Source organism: Eubalaena glacialis, chromosome 2, assembly GCF_028564815.1.
Source record: "Eubalaena glacialis isolate mEubGla1 chromosome 2, mEubGla1.1.hap2.+ XY, whole genome shotgun sequence".
NCBI lineage: Eukaryota > Metazoa > Chordata > Mammalia > Artiodactyla > Balaenidae > Eubalaena > Eubalaena glacialis.
The window spans coordinates 101611519-101639410 of NC_083717.1; the positions used below are offsets into that span (position 1 = coordinate 101611519).

The 27892-nt window shown below is 36.6% G+C and overlaps 2 protein-coding genes across 5 annotated transcripts in view; one reads left to right on the forward strand and one right to left on the reverse strand.

Annotated features, from left to right (window-relative positions):
• The window catches only part of GALK2 (galactokinase 2), a 133558-nt gene extending 125500 nt beyond the window's left edge, over positions 1-8058 (reverse strand). The window contains exons 1-2 of one of the 2 annotated variants that reach the window (XM_061180323.1): positions 7801-8058; positions 2243-2347 (exon numbers count right to left, since the gene is read on the reverse strand). The gene's annotated coding sequence lies outside the window, so the exon portion shown is untranslated. Of the gene's footprint in view, positions 1-2242; positions 2348-7554; positions 7628-7800 lie in introns of those variants that run through there. The other variant, XM_061180324.1, reaches the window with a different exon arrangement.
• A 145-nt stretch (positions 8059-8203) lies between these two features.
• Positions 8204-27892, forward strand: part of COPS2 (COP9 signalosome subunit 2) — a 28201-nt gene continuing 8512 nt past the window's right edge. Inside the window, exons 1-7 of one of the 3 annotated variants that reach the window (XM_061182158.1) lie at positions 8204-8307; positions 19741-19854; positions 20526-20603; positions 23072-23197; positions 25111-25221; positions 25340-25417; positions 27323-27497. In XM_061182158.1, the coding sequence (XP_061038141.1) occupies positions 8254-8307; positions 19741-19854; positions 20526-20603; positions 23072-23197; positions 25111-25221; positions 25340-25417; positions 27323-27497 (736 nt within the window). In that variant the 5' untranslated portion in view covers positions 8204-8253. The remainder of the gene's footprint in view (positions 8308-19740; positions 19855-20525; positions 20604-23071; positions 23198-25110; positions 25222-25339; positions 25418-27322; positions 27498-27892) is intronic. The other 2 variants (XM_061182156.1, XM_061182157.1) reach the window with 2 other exon arrangements.

The following is a 27892-nucleotide window of genomic DNA, read 5'->3' on the forward strand; positions in this document are numbered from 1 at the left end:
CCTATCTCAAGAAGCACACCACCTCCAACCACCTCATCACTCTACCATATTACTGTTGTCTTTCCTTCATTGTTCTCACAAGTTCTGCATATTTATTTTATGTATTTATTGTCTGTCTCACCACTTCCACCATCACTACCACTAGAAGGTAAGCAATTTGAGAGTAGGAACGGTGTATCCCCAGCACCTAGAACAGTACTTGGCACCCTGGTTTTTAATCAATAGGTAAGATGAACTGAATGAATGACTGAAAGGTAAAATGACTCGCCTAAGGTCGCACTGTTAATTGGTAGCAAAACTTGAATTAAATTTCAGGTCTATTAACTCTCTAGTGTACTTCGTACCTCAGAATGCTGAGATTAAACCCAAGTGAAGCCAGCTACCAATACACCTATCCCAAGGTTTCCTAGTTGAGGAAGTTTAGGCCAACATGCCCAAAATACTAAGGGTACAGGCATACCCCAGAGACATTCAACAAGTTCCCACTGCAGAACTTCTATATGTGTATGCTGGGGAAGGGGAAAGGGGAAATGAAGGCTAAAGTGTGAATTGACAGTAGCAAAGGTAAGCTAAAAGGGTTGCAGCCCCTTGGCACAGCCCTGAGTTATTACTGTAAATGAAACAACACGGAAGCAACGTTACTCTGGTCTCAGGGCTACTTTCTCATTATTATTTCAGTCCCTCCTTATCACTTTCAAATGAAGCGATTATATCTCCTCTTTTTGAACGCCAATAAATCCCAGTAGGATGCTTATTGTGGTTTACTCTTGAGTAAGAGGAGACATCATTGTCACTTCTGTAAATAGGTTTGAATGTGGAGAGAACTTAAGTGAGAAAATATGTAAAACTTTTAGGAACATCAGTAAATATGGAAAAGGAAAGATCATTTTTTATTCAGATATATTTCTAACATACCTTTTATGGTCATGGAAAAATAGTAAATTTTGAAACTCTGAAAGTACTGTTTTGTTTTGTTTTTAAATCGTCCCAAACAAGCTCATTTCACACGGTTTGTTTGTTCCCGAGGCTTGCGGGATCTTAGTTCCCTGACCAGGAATTGAACCAAGGCCCATCAGTGAAAGCACCGAGTCCTAACCACGGGACCGCCAGGGAATTCCTTTCCGGCGCTTTCACTGCCGGGGGCCTAGGTTTGGGGTTTAATCCCTGGTTGGGTAACTAAGATCCTGCAAGCTGTGCAGCACAGCGAAAATAAATAAATAAACAAACTAACTAACTAACTAATTAATTAATTAATTAAAAAAGAAAGAAAGAAAACAGTGACTATGAACACTCTGGTTCATAAAAGAATATTTTCTATTAAATGTGTATTTGATGGCCAAATATTAACTTTGCTAAATGAAACCTGATAGCAAATCATTAATTTGGATCTTGTATCCATTTCTATTGCAGTCTCAGCAAAACTGATACAGACTAGAAAGCACCTTATAGAGCAACTAGTAAAACTCCCTTTTTTGAAATGATGGACTCAAAGTGAAAGAGTAAGGGCTGGAATCAAAACCCAGGTCCTAGACTCCTAGCCCAGCCTACTCTGAATGTGTGACCTCTGATGAGACCCCAGTGAAGTATGCTTAAAAAAAATTATTGAAACAATTAGTAATTTTTGTCCACAAATTAAAATGTATACATTTTAATTTTAATAAAACACTGCTCTTAAAATAACCTATTCTAAAACTACTAGAGAACCCCAAATAGAAACCAAAAGCTAAAATTAACATTACTTTCTTATACTATCTTCCTTATGCCAGGCTTCCTTATATGTAAGTAAGCACTTCACATATATTATCTCTTTAAATCTTCCCAACAACCCTTATGAAGTGAAAAAGTATTGTTCTTTTGCTAATTTTAAAATACTACTTTGGTTCTTATTAGATATATCTGATAGTGAAAATGTTTAATGTCTACATTTTACAGAATTTTTATTTTCACAAATCTTGAACCTCTCAGTTCTTTATTTTTTGCATATGGGCACACTTACAATAAGGTTTAGAGTCTAAATTATAAACTAACATAGTATTTCATGATAGATTCCCTTTCTTTAAATATTTATTTATTTATTTGGCTGATAGATTCTTAAACAGAAACCTAATTAACAAACTTGATATTGTTTCTCCTCAACTGACATTAGTTTCTGTTCAGATAAAATATTGCAGCAAACAAAATAAAACAAACACCAAAATGAAACAAAACAAAAATTTGATCCAAAGTAAAAGTAGGAGATTACCTGGCAGTCAGTGGTTAAGACTCCATGCTCCCAAGGCAGGGGGCTCGCTTTCAATCCCTGATCCCTGGTTGGGGAACTAAGATCCCACATGCCACAAGGCGCGGCCTAAAAAAAAAAGTAAAAGTGTGAATGTTAGAGGTCCACAGACCTAGCTAACTCCTACATATGTTTACCTCTCAGCTTAAAAATCACTTCCTCCAGGAATTTTTTCCTATTCCCTGTCCCTTCCTCTACCTTCAAAACAGTCTCAGGCTTCCTTGGTGGCGCAGTGGTTAATAATCTGCCTGCCAATGCAGGGGACACAGGTTCGAGCTCTGGTCCAGGAAGATCCCACATGCCATGGAGCAACTAAGCCCGTGCGCCACAACTACTGAGCTTGCACTCTAGAGCCCGCGAGCCACAACTACTGAGCCCGTGTGCCACAACTACTGAAGCCTATGCGCCTAGAGCCCATGCTCCGCAACAAGAGAAGCCACCGCAATGAGAAGCCTGTGCACCTCAATGAAGAGTTGCCCCCGCTCACTGCAACTAGAGAAAGCCCACACGCAGCAATGAAGACCCAATGCGGCCAAAAATAAATAATAAAATAAAATAAATAAATCTAAGCCATAATGCAGCAGTAATAGTATTAATAACTCATACGGAATCCAGAACGCTGAGGTCTCAAACTAAGTCCCCAGTTGAGGGTAGGAATGAGAGTAGGGATGAAAGACTAGGGTAGAGAAAAGATAGGTACAGATTCTGAGAAGTAGGAAAAAGCTGAAGGAAATAGGGGAAAGCTCTGGTTTAAAAGAAGTCAAAAACGATAAACAGGAAATCTCTGGAATCTGAGATAGTCAAAACAACCTATAACATCTAAGCATGTAGATGACTTATGTCAATTGTCAATTGAAGACTGTGTTGCTTTAGCTCACAGGGGAATCACAGGAGGATTAATGCAAAACATACTGAAAGAACTTACTGATTTCAGTAAAGAAAAGAAACAAAAACAATTTTGGAATTACATTATAATTGTGTCAGCTCCCTACTTTGCCTCCGCACCACACGTCTTGCTGAAAAGGGCGCTCAGGGACTTCCCTGGCAGTCCAGTGGTTAAGACTCCTCGCTTCCTGGACTTCCCTGGTGGCGCAGTGGTTAAGAATCCACCTGCCGCATAGCACAGGGAGATCAGCTTGGTGCTTTGTGACCACCTAGAGGGGTGGGATAGGGAGGATGCGAGGGAGACGCAAGAGGGAGGAGATAGGGGGATATATGTATATGTATAGCTGATTCACTTTGTTATAAAGCAGAAACTAACACACCATTGTAAAGCAATTATACTCCAATAAAGATGTTAAAAAAAAAAAAAAAAAGAATCCGCCTGCCAATGCAGGGGACACGGGAAGCCCTGGTCCGGGAAGATCCCACATGCCGCAGAGCAACTAAGCTGGTGTGCCACAGCTACTGAGCCTGTGCTCTAGAGCCGCGAGCCACAACTACTGAGCCCGCATGCCACAACTACTGAAGCCCACGCGCCTAGAGCCCATGCTGTGCAACAAGAGAAGCCACCACAATGAGAAGTCCGCGCACCGCAACGTAGGGTAGCCGCCGCTCGCCACAACTAGAGAAAGCCATGCGCAGCAACGAAGACCCAACGCAGCCAAAAATTAATTAATTAATTAATTATTTTTAAAAAAACACTCCATGCTTCCACTGCAGAGGGTACAGGTTCCAGCCCTGGTCGGGGAAGATCCCTCATATGGTGCAGCCCAAAAAAAAAAAAAAGTGTGTTCATTTCACAAAACTAGGGAGGTATGGTCACCATTTTGGGTGGGAATAAAAATGAGTAGGGGGCTTCCCTGGTGGCGCAGTGGTTGAGAATCTGCCTGCTAATGCAGGGGACACGAGTTCAAGCCCTGGTCTGGGAAGATCCCACATGCTGCAGAGCAGCTAGGCCCGTGAGCCACAATTACTGAGCCTGTGCGTCTGGAGCCTGTGCTCCGCAACAAGAGAGGCCGCGATAGTGAGAGGCCCGCGCACAGCGATGAAGAGTGGCCCCCGCTTGCCACAACTAGAGAAAGCCCTCGCACAGAAACGAAGACCCAACACAGCCATAAATAAAATTAAAAAAAAAAAAAATGAGTAGGCATTAGAGATACAAAAATGGCAAATAACTTTGCTAAAATTGTGTAAGTGCATTTTACAAGAGACATTTTTCCAAGGCCAAAGTCAATGTAAAAAATGGAAACTCCTAGCCTGCCTACTTATCCTTTATTTGCTTTATCCTTTAATTGCCATAATTCCCACTACACAATTTTAGAGATGGAAGATGTAATTGTAGTGTAGAGCATTCTGAAGGAATACTATGAGTAGTTGATTGAGTTAAAAATGATACATGTACTGAGTACTTTGTAAACACCATGTAGTTACATACATCATTTTACTTAATCTGAAGAGACTGAAGCAGATTAAAAGGACAACTAACAAGGCAAGGGCATCAATCTATAAGGTGGATATGTAATGAGATCATGCAAACTGTATTTATCAGAGCTCCTCTCAGGAAAGAGTGGGTATTAAATGTAGGTGGAAATAACATTTTGATAAGCCACTTAGGTTGGTTGGTAAAATCAAGGGATATGCTCCAACAGCAGCAGATAGTCGGTAATTTGCCTTTGAAGGAGAGAAAGTTCCTTCCCTGAGTGAAGTATGTAATTTATGCTACAGCTGAGTGCATGACACAATGTTGTACTGTTTACTCCTCATTTGACTTCTTTTTTTTTTAATATTTATTTATTTATTTGGCTGTGCCGGGTCTTAGTTGCGGCATGCAAGATCTTTAGTTGAGGCATGTGAACTCTTAGTTGCGGCATGTGGGAGCTAGTTCCCTGACCAGGGATCAAGCCTGGGTCCCCTGCACTGGGAGCATGGAGTCTTAGCCACTGGACCACCAGAGAAGTCCCCCCATTTGACTTCTGGATCCATTTTTCACCCTTCTCTACCCTCCCGGAAGCTGATCTCTAAGGACTGTACCTGGACTCCTTTACCCTCTGGCTTCTGGTTGGGGTTGGTCACTGGCAGGATATTAGAGGATGGTAAAACAGAGAAGTTGAGATATTTATCACTCCCCCCACACACACGAGTTCACACACCCTACCACAACTTTGCCATAGTTGTGACAGTAGCTATGTTTCCCTATAACCACAGCTGCTGTTGGAGGGTGCATCCTCTAGGGCTGCCACTCTTGCTGGGCTCTGGTAAAACCATTTCTTCCCTTTGCCCCTTCAAGCCTTCAAGAAATGGGATTTCCAGCCTGTTGCTAGTCCCTGTGTGTTTCACCATCCTTGTGGGTTCCCTCAACCCTACCCCATCTCTGTAAATAGTTTCTTCAGAAACTCTTTTCAGTTAACGTCCCCACCCCCGCTCCAGTATGCCATGAGTTTCCTGTCCAGATCTTGACTAACACAAAAGGAGTCCTCCTTTTCTGCCCTTCTAACATACGATGTTCAGCCTAAGTAAATGTAGTAAAAAAAAAAAAAAAAAAAAAAATGTTTTAAGGTAATTGCTCTGAAAGGCTGCCAAATCCTGAGCCTGTTTGGGGTAACCATATGTCTCAATCCAGCACTGGGGAGTCATGAACGCTAGAGCATGCTTAAATATACCATGCTTTCACTGAGCATGCTGACTTTCAGAGGTAAGTAAGATAATTGTGTCCTCAAGGAGCTTTCAGCTTAATAAAGAATAAATACAAAATAATCATAATACAGGATAACATAAAATTATCAAAAATATACTTTTAAAGGGTCAAATTCTATTGGGAATTAAATGGTCTATTATCTTTCACAAAACTGCCAAGACAATTCAATAGAGAAAGGATCATTTTTTTTGACAAATAATGCTGGAACAATTTGTTATCCATATGCAGAAAAATATAAACCTCGACATTTACCTCACAGTATATACAAAAATTAAACTTGAACTATATCATAGATCTGAATGTAAGAATTAAAACTACATAAAACTTCTAGAAGAAAACAAAAGAGAAAAATCTTAGTGCCCTTGGGTATGGCAAATATTATTTAAATACAACAAAAAGTATAAAGAACACTTACAACTCAATGGTAGTAAGACAACCCAATTTAAAAATGGGCAAAAGGGTGCCACATATACTAAAGCAACCTAAATGTTCATCAACAGAGGAATGGATAAAGAAGATGTGGTACATATTACAATGGAATATCATCCAGCCATAAAAAAAGAACAAAATAATGCCATTTGCAGCAACATGGATGGAGCTAGAGACTGTCATACTGAGTGAAGAAAGCAGACACAGAAAGACAAATATCATATGATATCCCTTATACGTGGAATCTAAAAAAAACGGTACAAATGAACTTATTTACAAAACAGAAGTAGAGTCACAGATGTAGAAAACAAACTTACGGTTACCGGGGGATAAGGGGGAAAGATAAATTGGGAGATTGGGACTGATGTATACACACTACTATATATAAAATAGATAACTAATAATAACCTGTTGTATAGCACAGGGAACTCTACTCAATACTCTGTAATGGCCTATATGGGAAAAGAATCTAAAAAAAAAAATAGTGGATATATGTATAACTGATTCACTTTCCTGTACACCTGAAACATAACATTGTAAATCAACTACACGCCAATAAAAATTTTTTTAATTATTTAAAAAAACACAAAAACAAAAACAAATGATTACTAAAAAATCCAGGGACTTCCCTGGCGCTCCCAATTCAGGGAGCATGGGTTGATCCCTGGTCGGGGAACTAAGATTCCGCATACCGCAGGAACAAGCAAACAAAAAAAAGCAGTTACTGAGTAACTGCCAAAATGGAAAAAAAAAAAAAAATCCAGTCTGCAATTCCTCTTCCTGGACTTTTTCCTAAGAAAAAATAAAGTGACAATGATACTCGCTCCAGAATTGTTTAAAATGGTGGTACTGTTGCAATATTCAAAATGTGTAACAATAATAGCATGCTTAAGTAAATTACGGTGCATTGGTACATTCAACCAAGGGCTTATTATGCCGCCATTAAAATAATCATTGTCAACAATATATTGCATACATTGTCCTATGCTGTTACATAACTAGGTGCAGAAAGAATCCGAAATTATATCTGTGCTATAGCTATATAAAATTTGTGAATTCAAGTGGACAAAACTGGAAGTTTATATGGAAAATGCTGTTTGAAAAGCAGTTTTTTCCCCTTCATTTCAATTTCATTTTTTTATTTCGAATTCTACTAATGATGTTGTGCAACAATAATGCATTTTTTAAAAAAACAGTCGTTAGCTGTTACCTTAGTTCGGTCCCACGGGCAGTAAAGGTTAGTTTATAATTCGCTGAACAACTGAATAAGACTTCAGATGCCTCCATTGATTGATACTTTACTAATTTGGGATATCCACAGAGTCGTTTTGCCGACTACAAATATAACAAACATTACGTGTAAATCGTGCTGCTGAAAGGTTTCCAAACATCACATGACCACCCACCAAAATGTGTGGGCTAAATGCACATCGATAATCATGGCAAAAATAACTACCTGTCACATAGGATGGGCATGTCAGATTTTCTCCGCGAAAGGCTGCTGGTCCCAAGCTGCCTCTTACTTTCACCAGAATGAAATGGTTCCAGAATCCCAGGCAAGGGAGGATACTGTTCCCTTGCCCAGGAGGCTGGAAACTGCTCGTTGCGAGCGCAAGGTTTCCAAGGCCCCTCAGCCGAGTTCCGCAACACTCGAGGATTCCCTAGTTGCTAGGTTTAGTTGCTAAGGCACCAACCGTCTCACAGGAAGAGGGGACGGTGCAATCGCTTTTGGCGTCGGAGCGAATCATCTGGAAACCGAGCTCATTTGTTCCGGGAGGAAACATTCAGCTCCTCTAAGAGCGACGGGCAGGCGAGGAGAAGCTGGGAGTGACGCCTCTGAGCCGCGGAGGATTGTGGGAGGAGGTTGTCTCCAATTTCTCCTCCCCCGCTCCCCCCCGTCCCAGCCAAGATGTCTGACATGGAGGATGATTTCATGTGCGATGATGAGGAGGACTACGACCTGGTGAGGCGCAGGGAACAGAACTCTGGGGCCGGAGGTGGCTTCTGGCTTTAGGGGCCGGGGCGGCCGCGGCCTTTCCCCGTTGAACATGTGCTCCTTCCAGCCTCTCCCGGTGCAGTGACAGGACGAGTTTACCTCCTCCCCCTTCCCGCACCGGGCCCGGGCCCTGCCTCTCCAGAATGGGGGAAGGGAGGGTAAAGGAGGCAGCGAAGAGGGTCCCGAGCATTGCGCTCCAAGTCCGAGCGCCTCCTCCGTTTACCCCTGGCCTCCAGCGTCCGGTTCTCTATGCCTCCTCCCTCTTCCCTACCGCGCGAGCCGCCTTGGGGACCGTGCAGTGGTCTAGGCCCCGGCGATGCCCTTTCGGGCCCGGCATTCTCGGCCCTTCTTATTCACACTTGAATTGAGCGGGTGCGAAATGCTGGGAGAGGGGTCCGAAAACTAGGAGGCCTTACTGCTTCCAGGCCTGACAGCGAAAAGCCACTTGTGAGTCTCCTGGAAACAGAGCTTAATTAGTCTTGTCCAGGGTCCGTTTTGATTTAAGGTAAAGGTGCAGTGGAGAACTGAGAGCAAGGCTAGCTTTAAAAAAGTAGTTTAACTACTTGTTTAAAGAGAAAAGCTGGTGAGGAGGTTTTGCTTTTTGTTTGTTTGGGGTTTGGCGGGTGGGGTGGTATAAGGGGATTGACACATTGGCTTTTATCTTGACTTAGTAATTTCCCCATATTCAAAGTTAAAAATATCAACAGTGTAGAACTAAACGAATTTCTGTAGCTGAATGGTGATTTTTAAAGATTCAAGGTTTAATTTATGAACAGATTTACAGGTTTTTAAAACTTCACTAACATTTCAAGTGGATATTCAAAAACATTACCTGTGTGGGAACTAAGAAAGATTATCTGGACCAAGAATTAGCGTCAACTTGGCTTTGCTTTTTATTTGGGGGTGTTTTTGTGCAAGGTTCTTGTATATTATGGTGATGCTGTATTATCGTAAAGTTATGAAATATATGCTTAGGGAAGTCTGTCTCATATTTTAAGTGCCGGAGAGTTCTCAAGATACTAATATATCATCTTGCATTAGTGTAAATCTTCGTATAGTCGTTTCCAATTAATCTTTCCCTTTTAAAAGAAGGCATATTTGCAAAAGGGAGAGGGAAATGCTTGTTATTACCTGAAATTTATAGTAGAGGTGTTGATAATTCTTAAACGCAGAGTTTTGCTAATAGTTAAGATTTCTGCCTTCCATTTTGGTTTCTTCAGATCAAGCCGGTTTTAGGCAGTGCCCTAAGTCCATTAAGAATATGTTACTTGTAATATTTTGTGCATTTTTATTTATTACATGTTTACTTATATTACAGGTATTTTTTAACTACGGAAGTGTTTCTTTTAACTGTCTTAACTAGTGTTTTTACATGTTTGTGCCTATCTCTTTTCTAAGCAATAGTTTTTTGAATGCATGACATTAGCACTATGAGTGAGACTCTAATGTAAGAATGACAATGAGAATCTTACTGTCCCATGAAGTACTCAGTTCATTTTCGCAAGGATTTTAATTAAACATACATGATTTAACTTGGCTGTGTTTCTCCAGCCTTTGAGGGCCTACAGTACGTGTACAATATAAAATTGAACATGTAGTTTTAACCTTTTTTTTAAATTTCTTAACCAAAAAAAGTAAGATTTTACACTACCACATGCAATTAAATAATAATTCCCCGCTCCAGCATTCTGTTATATAGTCCTCCCCCCATATATCTCTTACATAGATATCATATTAATTTATTTTTTACTCCCTTAGTTAATTTCCTTAAGCCACTATGTTTAAAAAAAAAAAGATTAAGAGGGCTGGTTGCCATTTCATGCTTACATGTTACCAAAAGAAAAGTTGTTGTTGTTTTTGTTTTTTAATAGTTATTTGCCTGGGTCTTTTCTGTTTGTTTGTTTCTTAGAATTTAAAGAGTCAGAATTGACTTGCTGTTTTAGGGAAACTTCTTTTTTATTAAAAAATGTATTGTTTGTTGGAAAGTTTGCCATCACCTCATTTTAGTCAAAATGTTAACAAGAGCCATGAGTATCCTAACTACAGATATGTTCAGTATATATTTTATAAGTTGTCTGTTGATAAATTTTAATACCCTAAATCACTTCTTGTTCTTGCCCAATCTAGTAGAAATAGGTAGTTAGGATACCACTGGAAAAGGTAAAAATTTGTTTCTAAAACTATACTGTTTTATCAAAAAAAGTAAATAATGATTTGTGCCCAAGAGCTAAATGAGAATTAAGTTGGTTAAAAAAAGAAGAAACAAACATGAAATCAATTCAATATGCTTAACCTCTTATTTCTAAGATCTTTTTGACTTTTATTTGAGGCAGAAGCAGGCATTTTCTAAGCATAGGAGTGAATGGAGAAGTAGAAGACGGTACTGGTAAATGTCTTTTAATCCAATGGTAATTTTACAGATTTATATACGATAGTGTTAATAGTAACAATTAATAATAATAAGTAATAACTATAGTGCCATTCATTAAGTTAATAAGGCCCTTGATAGATAAGTTAACTGTATTGTAATTCCACAGTTCAACCATTCTAGCATGAAGTTGATTAGTACTTCTAATAATCTTTTAGAAAGGATTTAAGACAGACTGATTTCATACCAAAAATTATTCTTTAGTAGTTCCTGTTATAGGTATTGTGTATTTGAACTTAAATGTTATTATTAGAAAAAAAAATGTTGAAAAGGTAGACTAATTCTACTTGGTTAGGTATATTACTGAAATGTGAGCCTCATTATAGTCACCTCGTCAGGTTTATAGTTGTGATTCGTGAATGAATGTTTACTAGTATTGTTATTCTTGTCTTAATAAATAGCTGTTTTAATGCCCTAGAAGTTTACTTCTTTTTTTCTGCTTTTTGGGGGGAGAGAGAAGAGTCTTAGCCATAGGATATCTTACAGAATCTCTTATTTGTCACAACTTTAACAAGATCAGACAAATGTCATGTATGTTATAAAGAACCTTAGAACGTGGTTTAGCAAATTAAAATATAACACTTCCATTTTTTAAAAAGATTTTTGAATTGACATGAATAGAATATACACTTTGAAAAAGAAGTAGTAGATTAATATAGGACAGGGGCAAAAAATAGCTTCAGGGATTTGTGTGTTTAATATTAAGACATTCACTTGTCACTCATTGTACATATAAGGAACTTGGAGGTTATAGCTTATTTTATTCTGAGACTGTTGTCTCAGTCACTTACAAGCTTGACAAACAAAATGTTGGGGATCTTTAAGAACAGATTTTCAAACAATATACTTTTTGTGGTCTGGGCCATTGTTTTTTATGCTGTACACACATTGGGAATTCTGCATGTAGTCTTCACAAAGATGAAGTTTCATTATACAGCTGAGGCTTAAAAAAAACATGACAGGGAATTCCCTGGCAGTCCAGTGGTTAGAACTTGGAGCTTTCTTTGCCGTGGGCCCAGGTTTGATCCCTGGTCGCGGAATTAAGATCCCACAAGCCGCTCAGAGTGGCCAAAAAAAAAAAAAAAACATGTTTAATTGTAAATAATTGGAAACACCCCGTAAATTATCAATAGTACGGGAATACTATTAATACTAATAAGGTAATAATAAGTTATGATATATCCATGTGATGGAAAGTATGTCAGCATTTCAAACCATGCTTCTAAAGAATATCCAATGATATGAAAAACTTGATGAATTAGTCAATACTCTTGGGTGTAAGGGAGGACAGGAATACATGTCACACTAGCTTAAACTAAAAAGAGTGTGTATTGGCTCACGTCACCAGGAAGTGTAAATATGGCTGGATTCATGGCTCAGATAATGATGCTGGGTCTTTTTCTGTTTCTGTCTCTCTTCCTGGGCTGCTTTCCTCACTGTATTGGCTTAATTGCCTTCACATTATATCACAAGATCTTGTGATATAACGTGTTATCTTCCTAGTATTATAACCCCAAAGGCAAAAGAGTCTTCCTTGCTAGCTCTAACAGTGAAACCCTAGGAAAAACTTTTATTGATTCATCCTAGGCCTGCATTGCCCTCTTCGAACCACTCAGTCACTGTAGAGAGGGAGGATAGGTTGCTTGCCCTGCCCTGTGGGAGGAGCACTATAATTGAAAACCCTCTCCTAGGAGAGGAAGAGTCGGTCACCATTGCTGTGCACATAGTGAACACATGTCCACTATAAATATGTAATCCATATTATGATTTTATTGGGTGGGGCTAAAATTTATTTTGCTGGGTGGGAAAAATGTAGAAAAAATGTCTGGAAAATATGAAAAGTGTCAGGAAAATTAAAATGTGTTTCTTTCTTGCAAACCTTTCACAGTGAACCTGCATTTTATTGCTGGGGGGAGAGGGGATGGTTTACAGGGTACAAATGAACAGAAATCTTACTTTGATCTTGGCAGGGGGGGTGGGACACCAAACAGTGATTTTTGTCATTGCTCAAAATTTTTTAGAGTTCTTCAGAACCTAAAGCATCTAGCTTTTTAAAATAGGTAATACATGCACATGGTTCAAAAACATGAAATGTTAAAATAAAATTTCCATTTTTGTTCCCTATTTGCCCAGTTCCCATTCCTCCCCATAGGTAACCAAGTACACATTTTTATCCCACTCCCCTTTTTTAAACCAAGATGTAGCATATTATATATATTGTTCTACACTTGGTTTTTTAATTTATCTTGGAGATTATTTCATAGAACTATGCAGAGAGATTACTCATTTCTTTTTATAGCTGCATTGATTGCGTGGATGTACCATACTTGTATTTAACCAATTCTCTATTGATGAGAATTTGGCCTGTTTCCTTTTGCTGTTGTAAACAGTGTGCAGCTTCTTTTTTTTTTTTTTTAAACTTGAGCTATAGCCAAGTTTTCTCCATTTTATAGGTGTCAAAAATTGTGTGAGTCGGGTTTGATAAATAAGTTGGGCCCTCAAACTGGATGATGCTGTTTTAGGTTGGAAACATCTAACTTAAGAATTTCAGAAGTGTTACTTAATAATCCATGTCAGTATAATTGGAATAATTTACCAGTAATTTACCACCTCTTAAAGTTACTACTGTAAAGAACATTGGTTTGAAATATAAGTTTGGGTGTATTTTCTAAAAGGCCTGTTGCATTACCTCATAGGTGTATCCTATATAATGAAATTAGAGAGGTTCAAACAAGGATAACTAATGATAAGGATGTCATTATAAGATCTCCCATAAGTAATGAGAGACAGCTCTTATGTGCTAACAATGAGATAAATTTTTTCGCCCCTAATGTAAATCTGTAAAGTATGAATATCCAACAGAGTAAATTTGTACTTGTATACTATGTCGCAAAATGAACACATGGATCTCAGCAAGAATTAGAGATCAACCCCCATAATTGACAGGAGAGGAGCTGAAACATCCAGTGTAAGTGACTTACCTAATTTACGTGACAAATTAATGGCCAAATCAAAACTAGAGCCCAAGTCTAATGACTTTAATGATGTCTTGTTGGAAAATTTAATTTGAAGACTGAAAGTTTAGGGCAGATAAAAGAATGTTCTGATTTATACCATTGACAAATTAGGATCCATTACCTTGAGTGAAAATTTTAAAAGTTTGGTTTATTTTATGAATGGCTAAACCACAGTTGGCTACCTAGGGCTTGGATTAAATCTCATCCTAAAGGATAATGAGACTTTGCTCTTTGCCCTAGATGCCCAACATCTAGTATAGCTGTCTAAACATGGTCAAGCCTTGGGAAGCATTGTTAATGGTGAGTCTTGTTTTCCTAGAGCACATTTCTTAAGACCTCTATTGGCAAGAGACACAAGTACATGAACTATGAAACTGACCCTGTTCAGCAGTGGCTACATTCCAACATAGAGTCAAAATTTTCCCTGCCTATTGTGTGTTGTGTTATTTTGGAACATTCACCCACTTTTCATTTCAATTAAGCAAACACTTACTGAGCATTTTGTAATATACCAGGCTCTGGGGATACCAAGATGAGTAAAAGTAAGTTCTTGCTTTTGAGAAGCTCATGGTGGGGCAGGTGAGGGGAGAGGGGAGGTGGGAACAGCAAACACACAAGACTCCGTCTTAGAGACATGCATGTCATGTAGAAGCATGACTGAGGAGAAAATTTATTTTGCTAAGAAGAGTTGGAGAAAGAATCACAAGGTAAGCCTTGATGAATACCTTTCTCAGGAGTGTTAGGGGTGGGGAGCATCATAGGAGAAAAGTGGGAAGTTTGTTGGAAGGGGCGGTGGATTAGAATTCCTAGCAGAGAGACCAGTGTATGCCAAAGCAGAGATTTTGAAGTGCATGGCATATTTGGGGGGAAGAAAGAATAGATTTGGTTGGTGTAGATGGGTACGTAATTGCTTTGGGAAGATGTCAGGACATGAGTTATTATGTAAGTGGGTTGGAACTATTATGAACTTTAGTGGATTTTTTAAAATCCCTTTAACACTGTTCAAGTGCTTGCTTTTTCATATATTGCTTAAATTCTTTGTTTTTTTTAAAGCATTCTTAATATGTAGGTTAAAATTTCAATTTCTCTTTTAAAAACATTTCATTTATACTTTTATAAATTATAGTTATCACCTCTTCATCTGACATAAGGGAATTCAGTTAGCAATATTTATTTAAAACTTTTCCTATATTTCCTATTTTGACTAATGGTACTGTGTGTAACCAAGTCAGCAATAGTCTTTAGAGATAACTTTTCCCCTTTCTTGTGTCCATATGATGTGTCCTTTTTATTTTACATCCTTAACATCGCATATATTTATTCTATCCCCTTCCTCTTCTCCCTGTTCTACTACTTGGATCAGACCTTCATCATGTCTTGGCCAGACTGTTGTAAGAGTATCCAGTGGGCTACTTCATTACTACCAGAATGCTCTTCCTAAAACACAAGTCTAATTCCCTATAAAACATATTAGTGCGTCTCCATTTGATCTAAACTCCTTGCTAGACTTGTACAGTTCTACTGTCTGATCCAGTTTATCTCTTATCAGCTCTACACACATTCTGTGTTTCAGCCCAGTCAGACTATTGATGGTTCTTCCAAACATGCGATGCCATTTCAAGCTTCCATGCTTTTGCATAGTTAATTGTTTTATGTCTGGTGCCTTTTCTCATCCCTGGGAACTTCTATTGCTACTTTTAGACCTGGTTCAGGTAACTTTTCCCTCTTCTAACTCATTCAAGAGTAGTTGATTACTCCTCTTCTGAGCTGCCACTGTGCCTAGTATGTGTCTCTGTTACTGCTTTTATTGTGTTATATTGATGTTTCATTTGCATATCTGTCTCAGACCATGAATAGCTTGAGGGGAAAGACTTAATTTGCATTTGTTGAGCAACATTTAATTGCTGGTTTATACTAAAGATCATTATCATTGAGTATAAATAATAGATATAAATAATATATAATAGATATTCTACACAAAAGAATTATTCTAAAGACTTCTCAAAATATCTTCAGTGTAAAAATCATGCCAGTGTAGTAAGTGAATAGTTTGCTGTAGCGTAGTTTGTATTGATGGTGTGATTCACTGAGCTGCAAATGACAGGTTAGTGATGTCATGGAGGCTGCAACATGGTGTTGCAGATCATAACACGGGACTGCCTAATTATAAGAAACCAATCAGTAACGTATCAGCTGTGCCAATTCTCATGTATTTATACATTTCAGCAGTAACACTTAAGAATTGAATTGCAATTATGCAAAAAATATTATACATTTCACTTCTTAACCCATGTAATATGAAAAACCAAAAGAACATATTCACAAAATGCTGAGGGCTGGATTAAGTCTTATCTCAATTGTAGTGATTTGGGGGAGTTATGTAGAAGTTAGAAATATCATTAGCTGGAGCCAGTCAGTTCCCAGAAGTTGCAGGTAGTCAGTCTTGTACTACAAGAGGCATTCAGACATGGTAGGAAATGTAAAGGTTCCTGCCTTCAACAATGTTATAATCAGTTCAGTAATTTCCAGTAATTGAAGTTAACCTTCTGGCAACTCTGTGTCCTACTCGTGTGTGCCTCTCAGCTTCTACTTACCTCATATCCTAGTCAGTTTTTTTTTCCTAATCCGTTATGGGCCAAGAAACCAAAAATAAATGGGCTTTGAGTAAGAGTCCAGATTCTTAGACTTGGTGATAGATGTAAATCAAAGATATTTTGCTTCCAAGTTGAGGGGTGCATTCTGAAGATGTGGGTTGCAGAAAAGTCATTTTCTGGTTCTAGCTATTCCCATATATTATTGAACAGTTACTAGAGAATAACTGAGAAGAACTGATTTCCAAAGGTGTAGAGTAGGTTTTATAGCTATGATTCTTTACTCCAAGTCTTCCCTGAGGAGGTGACGCTTAAGCTGTAATGATGTGCAGTGGTTAGTGGGATGAAGAGAGGTAGAAAGAAAAAGGAATGGCATGTAAAGGTGAGAACAAGTTAGACAACTTGTTAGGTAAGGCCAGGGTGGCTGCAGCAAAGTGAATGAGGGAGAGCTTGACAGGAGATATGGTTGGGTGCATAATTGAGTCACATTTTGGTGATTTTTGAACTTGATTTTAAGAGCAATGGGAAACCATTTTTGAGAAGAGGAATGAGATAATTTACATGTTATGAAGATTATTCTGGCTGCTTACCCTAAGAAGATTGGAATTTGAAAGTTAAAAAGGAGAATGGGAAGGTTATAGTCTGTGGAGAGATGAAAGTGGCGTGGTAGACTAGGGTGGTGGCGGGGTCGGGGGGGAGTGGATGGACTTGGGATTCTTGTTCAAGGTAGAATCAGTAAGGACTTTTTATGTTCCAGCGGGTATGATTGCTTTTAGCTGTTTAGCTACCTCCCGTTACAGTTTCGTGTCTGCTGTTCTCTTTTCCCCTTTCTTGTTTTGTCCAGCATGCAAACTCCCATTTATCTTTCACAACCTGGCTCAGAAGCCATTACTCTCATAACATGATTTGATGTATACACTTGGCTTGTTCATTATTTATTAATTGCTTTTTTAGTTTAATCAGTTTTATTGTAGTCAAACCTAAATTACAGGGTTAGGAAGTGAATGAGTGATTATGAACTTTACGCACTGCTCAGAATTTGATCCCAACTCTTAAGAGAAGTGTTCCAGAGGATTTTCATATGTTGAGCATAACTGAATTCCTTATCTTACATTTGTGAGACAGAGTGCCAGTGTTTCACAGGAAGTATCTTTATACAAGGAAATAATTATCCTCCGGAGGGCGCACATTACAAAGCCATTGTGGTCAGCTAAAACTGATTCTATACTAAGATCAAACACCTCCCTCCATCCACTGGTCATAGGAAAAATTTGTCTTGTGTTTACATATTTTTGAGCTTTCTAACACTACACTCATGTACCTTTTTTCTTTCATGTGCCTTTATGAGACAATACAAAATTTCTCATAAGTATCTGCAAAAAAAGTTTACCTGTACTTGGATTTAGAAATAGCTGTTCTTGTCTTTTTCTGTGTACTTTCAGGCACAATTCTGAATTTGGCATAAACTTGCCCTTTGTAATGACTCGTAGCTGAAGGAAATAATCTCTCTTCCTAAAATAATAGTTTTTACTACACTAATTTATGTATATTTTATAATCCTCATCATTAAATTGAATATCATATCCTGGAACTATTTTAAACTCTTGTTTATACTGCTCCACAAAATAGTGTTACTCCAGTTTTTCTTTGTGCTTTATTGTTCCATAACTAGGAACTGAATTTATGTGATGAAAAGTCACATAAAACTATATAAATAAATTTTGTTTCATTTATTTTGATTTGTTATAAAACTAAAGTATGTTAATATAACTAAACAGCTGTTGAGTAATGTGGAATGCACATAAAGCAAATATTCTTATAAACATATAGTTATATTTAGTAATAGACTACTCTGCTATATATAGATTACCATCCTAGGTAGTTAGGCCATGTTAGAGTAATGAAATTTAGACTTAGGGAGTAGCAAAAACTAGATTATGGAACTAAAGATGAATAGTTAACATTTACTATTAGTATATAATTAGTAAATAATTAGTATTTACATTGATTTTTCTCAGGTTCCATTATCAACAAAAGGTTAACCACCTCAGAATTGAAGATCATAACCAACATTTCTTTACAATTTGCTTTTGTGTTGATTCTATGGAAATCGTAGTTTTGACCTGAAGGAAAGAAATGATTCTACAGTAGTTCAAGACCCCCGGTGGTTGCCTGAAACCAAGGACAGTACTAAACCATATATATGCTATGTTTTTTCCTATACATACATACCTATAATATAGTTTAATTTATAAATTAGGCACAGTAATAGATTAACAAGAATAATAAAATAGAACAATTATAACAACATACTGTAATAAAAGTTGTACGAATGTGGTCTCTGTCCTTAATCAACTCCTTCAACTTTGCCAGAAATGTGACAATGACTTCTTCATTAGCAGATGTAGCCTCTCCAGTAATTTTTATGTTTTTCAGTCCAAACCTGTTCCTGAAACTATGCAACCATCCCTTACTTGCAGTAAATGGCTTGGTGTCACTCATTTCAGGGAACCCTTTGCTGAAGTCTTTGTATAGGCTCAATGTTTTCTGGCATAATACATTACCATCAGTCAGAACATGTTTTCTGTTCATGTCCTTCACCCACAAATTTAATGCCTTTTTCATCTTAACTAAGTACTTTTCACACACTGTGGCCGTAACTTCTGCAACAGCAAAGCTAGCACAAATTTCTTTTTTCCTTCACAGTTTCGTGGATAGAAGATTCATTCTTACCATGGATCTTAGCAACCTCAGCATACATTTTTTTTCTTTTCCTTAAGTTGAGAACTGTCACCTTTTCAATTAAAAGAAGCACTTTAGGGCCTCTCTTTGGCATATGTGAATTTCTACTTTTGAGCTTTGGGGCCATTATTAAGTACAGTAAGGGTAACTTGAACACAAGCACTGTGATACCACAATAGTGGATCTGATAACTGAGCCTGCTGTTAAGTGACTCACAGGTGGGATATGCCGGACAAAGGGATGATTCACATTCAGGGTGGAACAGAGAGAGATGGCAAGAGATGTTTTCGTGCTACTCAGAATGACTCACAATTTAAAACTTATGAATTGTTTATTTCTGGAATTTTCCAGTTTCCATACCTCAACTCATGGAGCAACTGAAAGCATAGAAAGTGAAACCACGGATAAGGAGGGACTACTGTATTCTGCTATCTACTTGATTTTGGGTTTTCCCCTTGTTATTTAAATAATGGTTAAATATCAATGGGGTTTCACCTATGTAATTAAATTGTTTTGTTTTTTATAAATGTGTGGATTTTCTCTTAACAGTATTCACATTTTAGCAATGTGTGAGTTTCTTTTCTTTTTTTCCTTCATTTTAATATCTCTTTCTAACACACAGGAATACTCTGAAGATAGTAACTCTGAGCCAAATGTGGATTTGGAAAATCAGTACTATAATTCCAAAGCATTAAAAGAAGATGACCCAAAAGCAGCATTAAGCAGTTTCCAAAAGGTTCATATTTTTTCTGGCTGATTCTGTGTCTTATATTTTTCTAAATGATGTCTTAAGTCAAGTAAATTCCAAGTGATTTTATCTCAGTAATATGTTTGGATACTTAGTGATAATCCTGTAAAGTAAGTTTGCATTATGCAGCAAAAGCAGATATTTCAAAAGGGCTATCCTTTTGTTTTTTCCAATCAAGTTAGCTATAGAGCAGGGCCATTGTCCTGAAAAGCTAGTATGGTTCTGGCAGAAAGAGAATCAACATGCTGGTCAATAGTTATTATCCCTGCACTCGTGTTCCTTTGTCTTTTGGTGACAAATCACACAGGTGTGGTTTCATTATTAAATAGTGTGATTTCTTTACTATTGATAAACTTTTGGGTTATTCGTACCAGCGGATTATTCAGAGGAATAAAAAGTACTTCTGGGATTGTATAATCAAGAAGTAGTTCTTATTTAATCTTTTGATGAAGAAACTTCAAAATAAGCTCACTTATCCTTAAGTAAGCATTTTAAGGCTGGTTTCTTTTCTTAAGCCTATTAAAAATGACATTGAGAAGTAGAGTTCTTGGGGCAGTGTTTTTCATGCATATAATGTAAAATTAGTTTACAACTTCGATATTGAGTGTCATTAGAAAATAATGGTATTAAATTATACTGGAAGTTTCTTCTTTTTTTAGGTTTTGGAACTTGAAGGTGAAAAAGGAGAATGGGGATTTAAAGCACTGAAACAAATGATTAAGATTAACTTCAAGTTGGTAAGATTTGTTTTGAGAGGAATTAAACTGTTAATGAAATTCTGTACTTAAAAACCTCATGGCAACAAAATGTCATTATATCTACTTCTCTAAAATAATTCTGTTGATATGTTTCCATATTTAGCCTACTTTTCATTTGTGACTACAGTAGTACTAAATTTTAAAAATTCTGCATAGGATACAAAGTTTTCTGTTTAAGAAAACTTATCTTTTTTGGGCTTCCCTGGTGGCGCAGTGGTTGAGAGTCTGCCTGCCAATGCAGGGGACACGGGTTCGAGCTGTGGTCTGGGAGGATCCCACATGCCACGGAGCAACTGGGCCCTTGCGCCAAAACTACTGAGCCTGCGCGTCTGGAGCCTGTGCTCCGCAACAAGAGAGGCCGCGATGGTGAGAGGCCCGCGCACCGCGATGAAGAGTGGCCCCCGCTCGCTGCAACTAGAGAAAGCCCTCGCACAGAAACGAAGACCCAACACAGCCAAAAATAAAAAAAAAATAAATAATTAATTAATAAGAAAAAGAAAAAGAAAACTTATCTTTTCGATACATGGGCAGTATTTAGGTGCATTATTAGTAGAATGACTTTTTGCTGCCAGGCTAACTCAGTCAGTAGAGCATGAGACTCTTAATAGAGTGACTCTTCAACAAACTATTAGTGTTTATTTAGGAGTTCTGAGGTTCTACTTTTTATTACAAAACGTTCCTCTTCCACTGATTAGGGCCAAAACCTAAAGAAATCTACTATCTTAACATACTAGCAGTCGCTTAGTTTTTGAGCCCGTTTAAACATATGCCACCCGTAGGATTTGATTTTACCATTTTACCTTGAGCCAAGATGGGAAGCAAGTGAAAGGAGAGGATTATCTGTATTTTGTGTTATTTTGCCTACCTTCCTTCTCTACCTTTTATTTGCTGTAGTAGCATCTCTGAATAAGTTGTGGTTTACAAGAGTAGTTTCAGCTTCCATCCCTGCCGCCTCGTTTTTGAGTTAGATTCAGAGTCGGACTCGTGTTTCTGTGTAGTCCTCTTGGGCAGTAAAAAGTTGGAAAGGTTTGTTGTCAGCTGCTCTGTGCGTTCACCACTGCAAATAAAAACCGGTAAACCTAATCGTCCTTCGATCTTTAATTACAGTAACATAATTTTTGAAAAATGAGCTTTAAAGTTATTGTGGCATAAGGAAATGAAGTCAAAACTAACTTTTTGCTAAAGTCCTATTTCAGTATCAAGATATAATCTCAAAGTTGGGACAGTCATATTTCTGATTTCCATTTTGCTAGGAGATACGTTCTATAACTTGGGTTTTAGTGGCTCATTGAGAGGGTGTTACCTATTATTTACCCCCACGTGGTGCTGGTATACTTGGAAATGAAAGTAGTTTGATGTATATTGCTAAAGCTTTTCTCATTGTTCTATCTGTTTCTTCTTACCTACCCCTACTAGTTTTCTTTTTTGTAATTCACTTGCTTAGAACATTTCAGGGAGTCTTCTCATGTTTTTCTTTTCTTGTCCTTCATGCTATATACCAGGGCAGAACATAGTCATAAGCAGAAAAATTACAGTGTCATTAGTTTATTCTTCACCCTAATAAATTTACATGTTCTGTTATTCAAGAAAAAAAGCATTATATCTGCCATTGCTCCACCTCTGTGATTAAAAGTAGAGTATATTGTTAATCCCAATAAAAAGAGGGATTAACAGCACTTGGAGATTGTGGGGACTGTGGATGCAGGTTATAAGGTTAGACTCATAAGTTGACTTATATGATATGCTCTGAGGGATGATAGAACCCTCTGCCAAAATATTTAAGTGCTGGAAATTTCACTAATAGTCCTTTATTTCCTCAGATCTTTCATGTTTCCTGGAATAACCACAGTAATGCAAATAGTCCTGCAAGGAATAGCAACAGTAGCTACATCTGCTATTGAGTAGAGCCTTAGGTGGGAGGACTTTTCCCCTTTTTAGGGGTTGGGAGGACTTTTCTTGGTAGTGGAATGAGTACCTGGGCTTGAAGAGATTCTTTCACTTCACATTTTAATATAAGAGCCTGCCAGTAATAGGGAGAGAAGAAATACATAACTATTGTTAGAGAGCTTCCTGATGAAGGGGTAAATTTTGAGGAAAGAATATTTGAAAAGTAGGACTTATTTCTATCTTTTGGTCCATGAATATTTTAGTAGTTTTTGTGATTTAAGTAAATGTGCTTGTTGTGCCATGAGGAACAATATCTGAAATTTGGAAAATCTATAAGTGGTACTTTTTCAAAGCCTAACTTGAAAAATTTGATTCATTTACTGAGTAATCTAGTAATTTCAAATTTAAGCTAAAATGTTTATAATGTTTCTGTCATATAGTTTATTATTGAAAAACTATTATTTTTCAATTAGCTAGTAATACGTACTGTAATCTTAATCATGTGTATATATCTTAGTAAATAAATACGTACCTAGTAATGCATTTTTCTTCTCTCACAGACAAACTTTCCAGAAATGATGAACAGATATAAACAACTATTGACCTATATTCGGAGTGCGGTCACAAGAAATTATTCTGAAAAATCCATTAATTCTATTCTTGATTATATCTCTACTTCTAAGCAGGTTAGATTCTGTTTTTCCCTCTTAGTACTTATCAATATGTTTATCATTTATACTAAGGGCTTTGTTTTTTTGTTTTTAAGGCCTAGAGGTTTTATTTAAGCAGTTATGCTCGTTTTTATTTTTAGTATGCTTTAAAAATAATGTGTATTTTATTCTTGATTACAGTACTAATTGTATAATATTAAAAGATTATAACCCTAGCTTAATCTCTTTAAATATCATCTTCAGATACTAACAATCTGCACACAACTTTTGCAGGCTTATATTAGACTCCCATACAGTTACTATCACAGTTCCTTCTAATAAACTTCATCAGCACTTCAGCTAGCCATCCTGAGCCGTTAATACTTAACAGTGAGTCATAGGTGGTTTGTGTAGATTCGATTAGATAAAGATCCTTGTGAGGAGAACCTGTACTCATATCGATTAGTAATTGGCATTACTCATTAGGTGCTCAATTCAGTAAGTGCTGCTATTACAAAGAATAGGTGGATGATGGATGATGAAACTACAGTGGGTATGGGGAATGATAGTGCTTTCATTATTCTAGTCTTTGATTATTAAGAAAAGCAATGATTATTTTATTGCTAAGGTAATTTTTAATTGGACTGTTTGTTCATATTCTTTTAAGCAACATAGTCCTAAGTTTCAGCTTTCTTATGCTATGATATTTGAGCACAAGAAGTATTTTCTCTATCACTTAGCATTTCTTAGAACGTTTGATAACTTTCCGTACTCAAAAAATGTTCATCTCAGAATCAGCGTCTTTCATTCTGTCTTTTCTGCTAGATGTTTTTATTTCTTGAGGCAGTTTATTTTTTACTGTTTATATCTAAAATATATGTAATGGAAATAGAGGAAGATAAACTTATGTTCAGAACATTAACACTTAATGGCACTAATTCTAGAGTTCTTAAATATCAGGGGGCTTTTCTTAAGTGGAAAAATATTTTCTGAGTTTTACAAACGAGTGTTATCAAAACATTTTTTTGTACATTATTCATAAATGGTATGCCAGATATTGGGGGGGGAGATTAAGTAATTTAAAACTTTAAGATTGTGTGTTGCTTCATGCTATTATATGTAAGCTTTTTGTCTTTTTGAAAGTAAGTATAGATATTGGTTGGGCAACACTTGACTTACTGTGCGATCGGCAGTCGTGAATAAATAGGCAACCTTTTCTGAAAGTATCAAGCTTTCCTGTTCTCATGGCCCTCTTACCTCTTGATCCTGTTAAGTAGAGACCTAGAGAATCAGGTATTCAGACAAAGGTAGAGCCAGAAGTGGGGGGGGGGGGGGACAGAGGAGCTTATCATAATGCAAAAGAAACAGCAATTTCCATTAAAAAAGTCGGACTTATGAACTGATGGTGTTAGACTCAGCTAAAATTGTGCTAGACTTTTCCCTCCACTCAACTCCAAGAGTTTACCAGTAACTTAAAAGCTTGTAGTCCAGTTAATTGATCAGTGACATTTATAGAATTTTTGAGGGAAGAGGCTTATTCTTTGTTTCTTTAACAACTTACTTAGTGTTTGCCATATAGTAGGCACCAAGTAAGAGTTGAGTGCATAAGATATACACTATTAATAATAAACAGCACACCTAGTTCTATGTACATGTCATTTACTTTGCTAATATAGAGCAAGTTATTAGATTGAAAAGGACAAACCTATACTACTAGAGCATTAGACATTTTCTGGGTTTTATTTTTTTTAACGCATAAAAACACATCTTGGCACTTTTTGTAAATTTGGTCTGTACTTTGCTAAGGTTTTGTTAATTTTGTGGACTGTCACAGACATTCAGTAAGATACAGATAGTGTATCTTATGTATATTAAAGTTCAAAGATGCACTTTTAGTTTGCTCAAATTAACTTTATTAACAGGTACAAATTTGCTGTTTACAATTATAGAATTCTGATTTTTTATGTCAGATGGATTTACTGCAGGAATTCTATGAAACAACACTGGAAGCTTTGAAAGATGCTAAGAATGACAGACTGTGGTTTAAGACAAATACAAAGGTAACAATTATAATTACATTTTTTTCTTTTGAAGAGTGGGCGGGTATTCTTGATAAACTCTATAAAGATGCACCTTCTGTTGAAACCTTTTAATTTTAATAAGTTTATTTTTTTACAGCTGGGGAAATTATATTTAGAACGAGAGGAATATGGAAAGCTTCAAAAAATTTTACGCCAGTTACATCAGTCCTGCCAGGTAGCATTCTTTTATTTTTTCTTAATATTTTTTCATAATAAAAAAGCATAAGAAAAAATTGTATTTGAAACATTGTTTAGGGATGTTTTTGTTCAAGCATCATTGCAAGAATAAAATTTGGAAAACAAGTTACCAGAAAGCTAATTTTTTCTGAGAATTACATTTCTTCCTCCTAGTCCTAATTTCAATCCTTATCTTTGTAGAATGAGGCATAGGTATCAATAAATGAACAGACCAGTCATTAATACTAAGAATAAGCCTTTCATATTTAATTATGTACCCTATGAAAATTGGAAAGGATATTATAGACATACATCATAAAGATATTTTATATTCTAGTTTTCATGTATGAATCCTCTGTAACACCACTGCCCCATAGAACTTCATGTGATGTTAGGAACATTCTGTATCTGCGCTCTCCAATATGGTAGCATCAGGTACATGTCATCAAGCACTTGAAACGTGACTAGTGAGATGAAGGTACTGAGTTTTTAATTTAATTTAAATTTGGATAACCATGTGGTCTGGACAGTACACCTGTATAACTTTCTAAATGTGAGCTGTAATTTTGTATTTCCTTTTTTGTCTTGATCTATAAGTTACTTGATATTAGTTTAAATATTATGTAGAAATACTGTTTTAAATACTTTTATGCTCTTTCAATGCCATGTACTCTTATTTTAATTATATGTTTTATTTCTGTGAATGGGTAAAAAGTTAATCAGAAAAGTGTTCTAAATCATCTGCAGATATTTTCATTTAATAATTTTACCTTTTTTTAGTTTTTAAAAACAGGAAAATGTTTTATATTTCATAATAGGTTTGGTTTATAAGGCAGATCAGTCATTTATGGATTGTTTCTTATCTATACATTCTTAAGGAAAGCTTAGTCTGATACATAACCAGCTGTGTGTTCACTTCCACATGAAATGAAAATGGTTGAGAAGGCATTTCTAATTTTAAAAAGTCTTACAATATATACATAAGGAATATGAAAAAGCCCTCTGGGGAAGTTTTTGCTTGGTTTATTTCAGAACATAAGGAAAATGCCATCTGGATTGTAAATAACATTAAAGCATAGAGAGATGCATAATAATCTGAATGTACAGATTGTCTTACATATCATATTTTTTAGTCTGGTTGTGGCTCGTTAGTGAATAACAAATAAAGGGAAGTTTTAAGTTGGAAGACCCAATAAATAATAAATTTTGGCTTTGTGTATGTCAGTGCTTGATATTATGATTATCTGACTGTTGACCATATTCTGTTTTTCATGGCCTGTGTTTTGTGGGCTGTTGGTCATCTTTCAAAGTCGTACTCAAATCTCCCCACCTTGTTATTCCTTTGACATCCCGCAAGAGAATTAGTCCTTTCTCTTCCATTCTTGGCACTTGGTTCATACTTAACTAGAGTTATTATCATTTATATTAGAATTTATCTGTTGACAGATTGGTCTTCTAGGTTGTGAACTTTTTGAGATCAGGGACATTGGCTTATTTAAATTTGTATTTCCCCAGGGTAGACCCAGTACCTGGCACTAGGAAGGCACTTGGGAAGTGCTTTTGATTGAATCAGTGGATCTAAAGTAGTTGTGAAGATTTGGAGAAGACCATTCATAATCTCCTAGATAAAACAAAACATTGCAACTTTTATACGTAAAAAAATACCTCTGGCCACTTTTTTCCTATTGAATGACTAGGAAATACAAAAATGACTAGAAAATGGGTTCCTTTTTGGCCATTGAAGGTCATGTTCTTAGTAATCTAGGTCCCAATTGAAATTTGTAATGCATTTTCCCACAGAATTAGTATTATAAGTGTAAGGTTCTCAGGGTAACTCAAGTAAAAATCACTAGGTTGACTCTGAATTCTGTCTTGACTAAATGTTCATTATTTGCTTTCCTAGACTGATGATGGAGAAGATGACCTGAAAAAAGGCACACAGTTATTAGAAATATATGCTTTGGAAATTCAGATGTACACGGCACAGAAAAATAACAAAAAACTTAAAGCACTCTATGAACAGTCACTTCACATCAAGTCTGCCATCCCTCATCCACTGATCATGGGAGTCATCAGAGGCAAGTTTGGTTTGGAAAGGGTGGGCAGTGTCATGGGAAGATATCAAGGTGTCCTTACATATGATTGAATGACTCTGAAGGTTGTTTGTTTTAGTGAAAATAAAAGGCAAAGTAGTGAAGTCAAAGAAATGATCTAGTCTTAGAAGGGAATTAGGATGAATTTTTGTCTGTGTAAAATTTACATCAGTAAAGATATTATTAAAAACAATTCACCATCAGAAGTTCTATTGTTGAATTGTAATGATATATATATATAATTACTTTCTTTTTTAATGATTTATTTATTTTTTATTGAAGTATAGTTGATTTATAATGTGTTAATTTCTGCTGTACAGCAAAATGACTCAGTTATACATATATATACATTCTTTTTTATATTCTTTTCCATTATGATT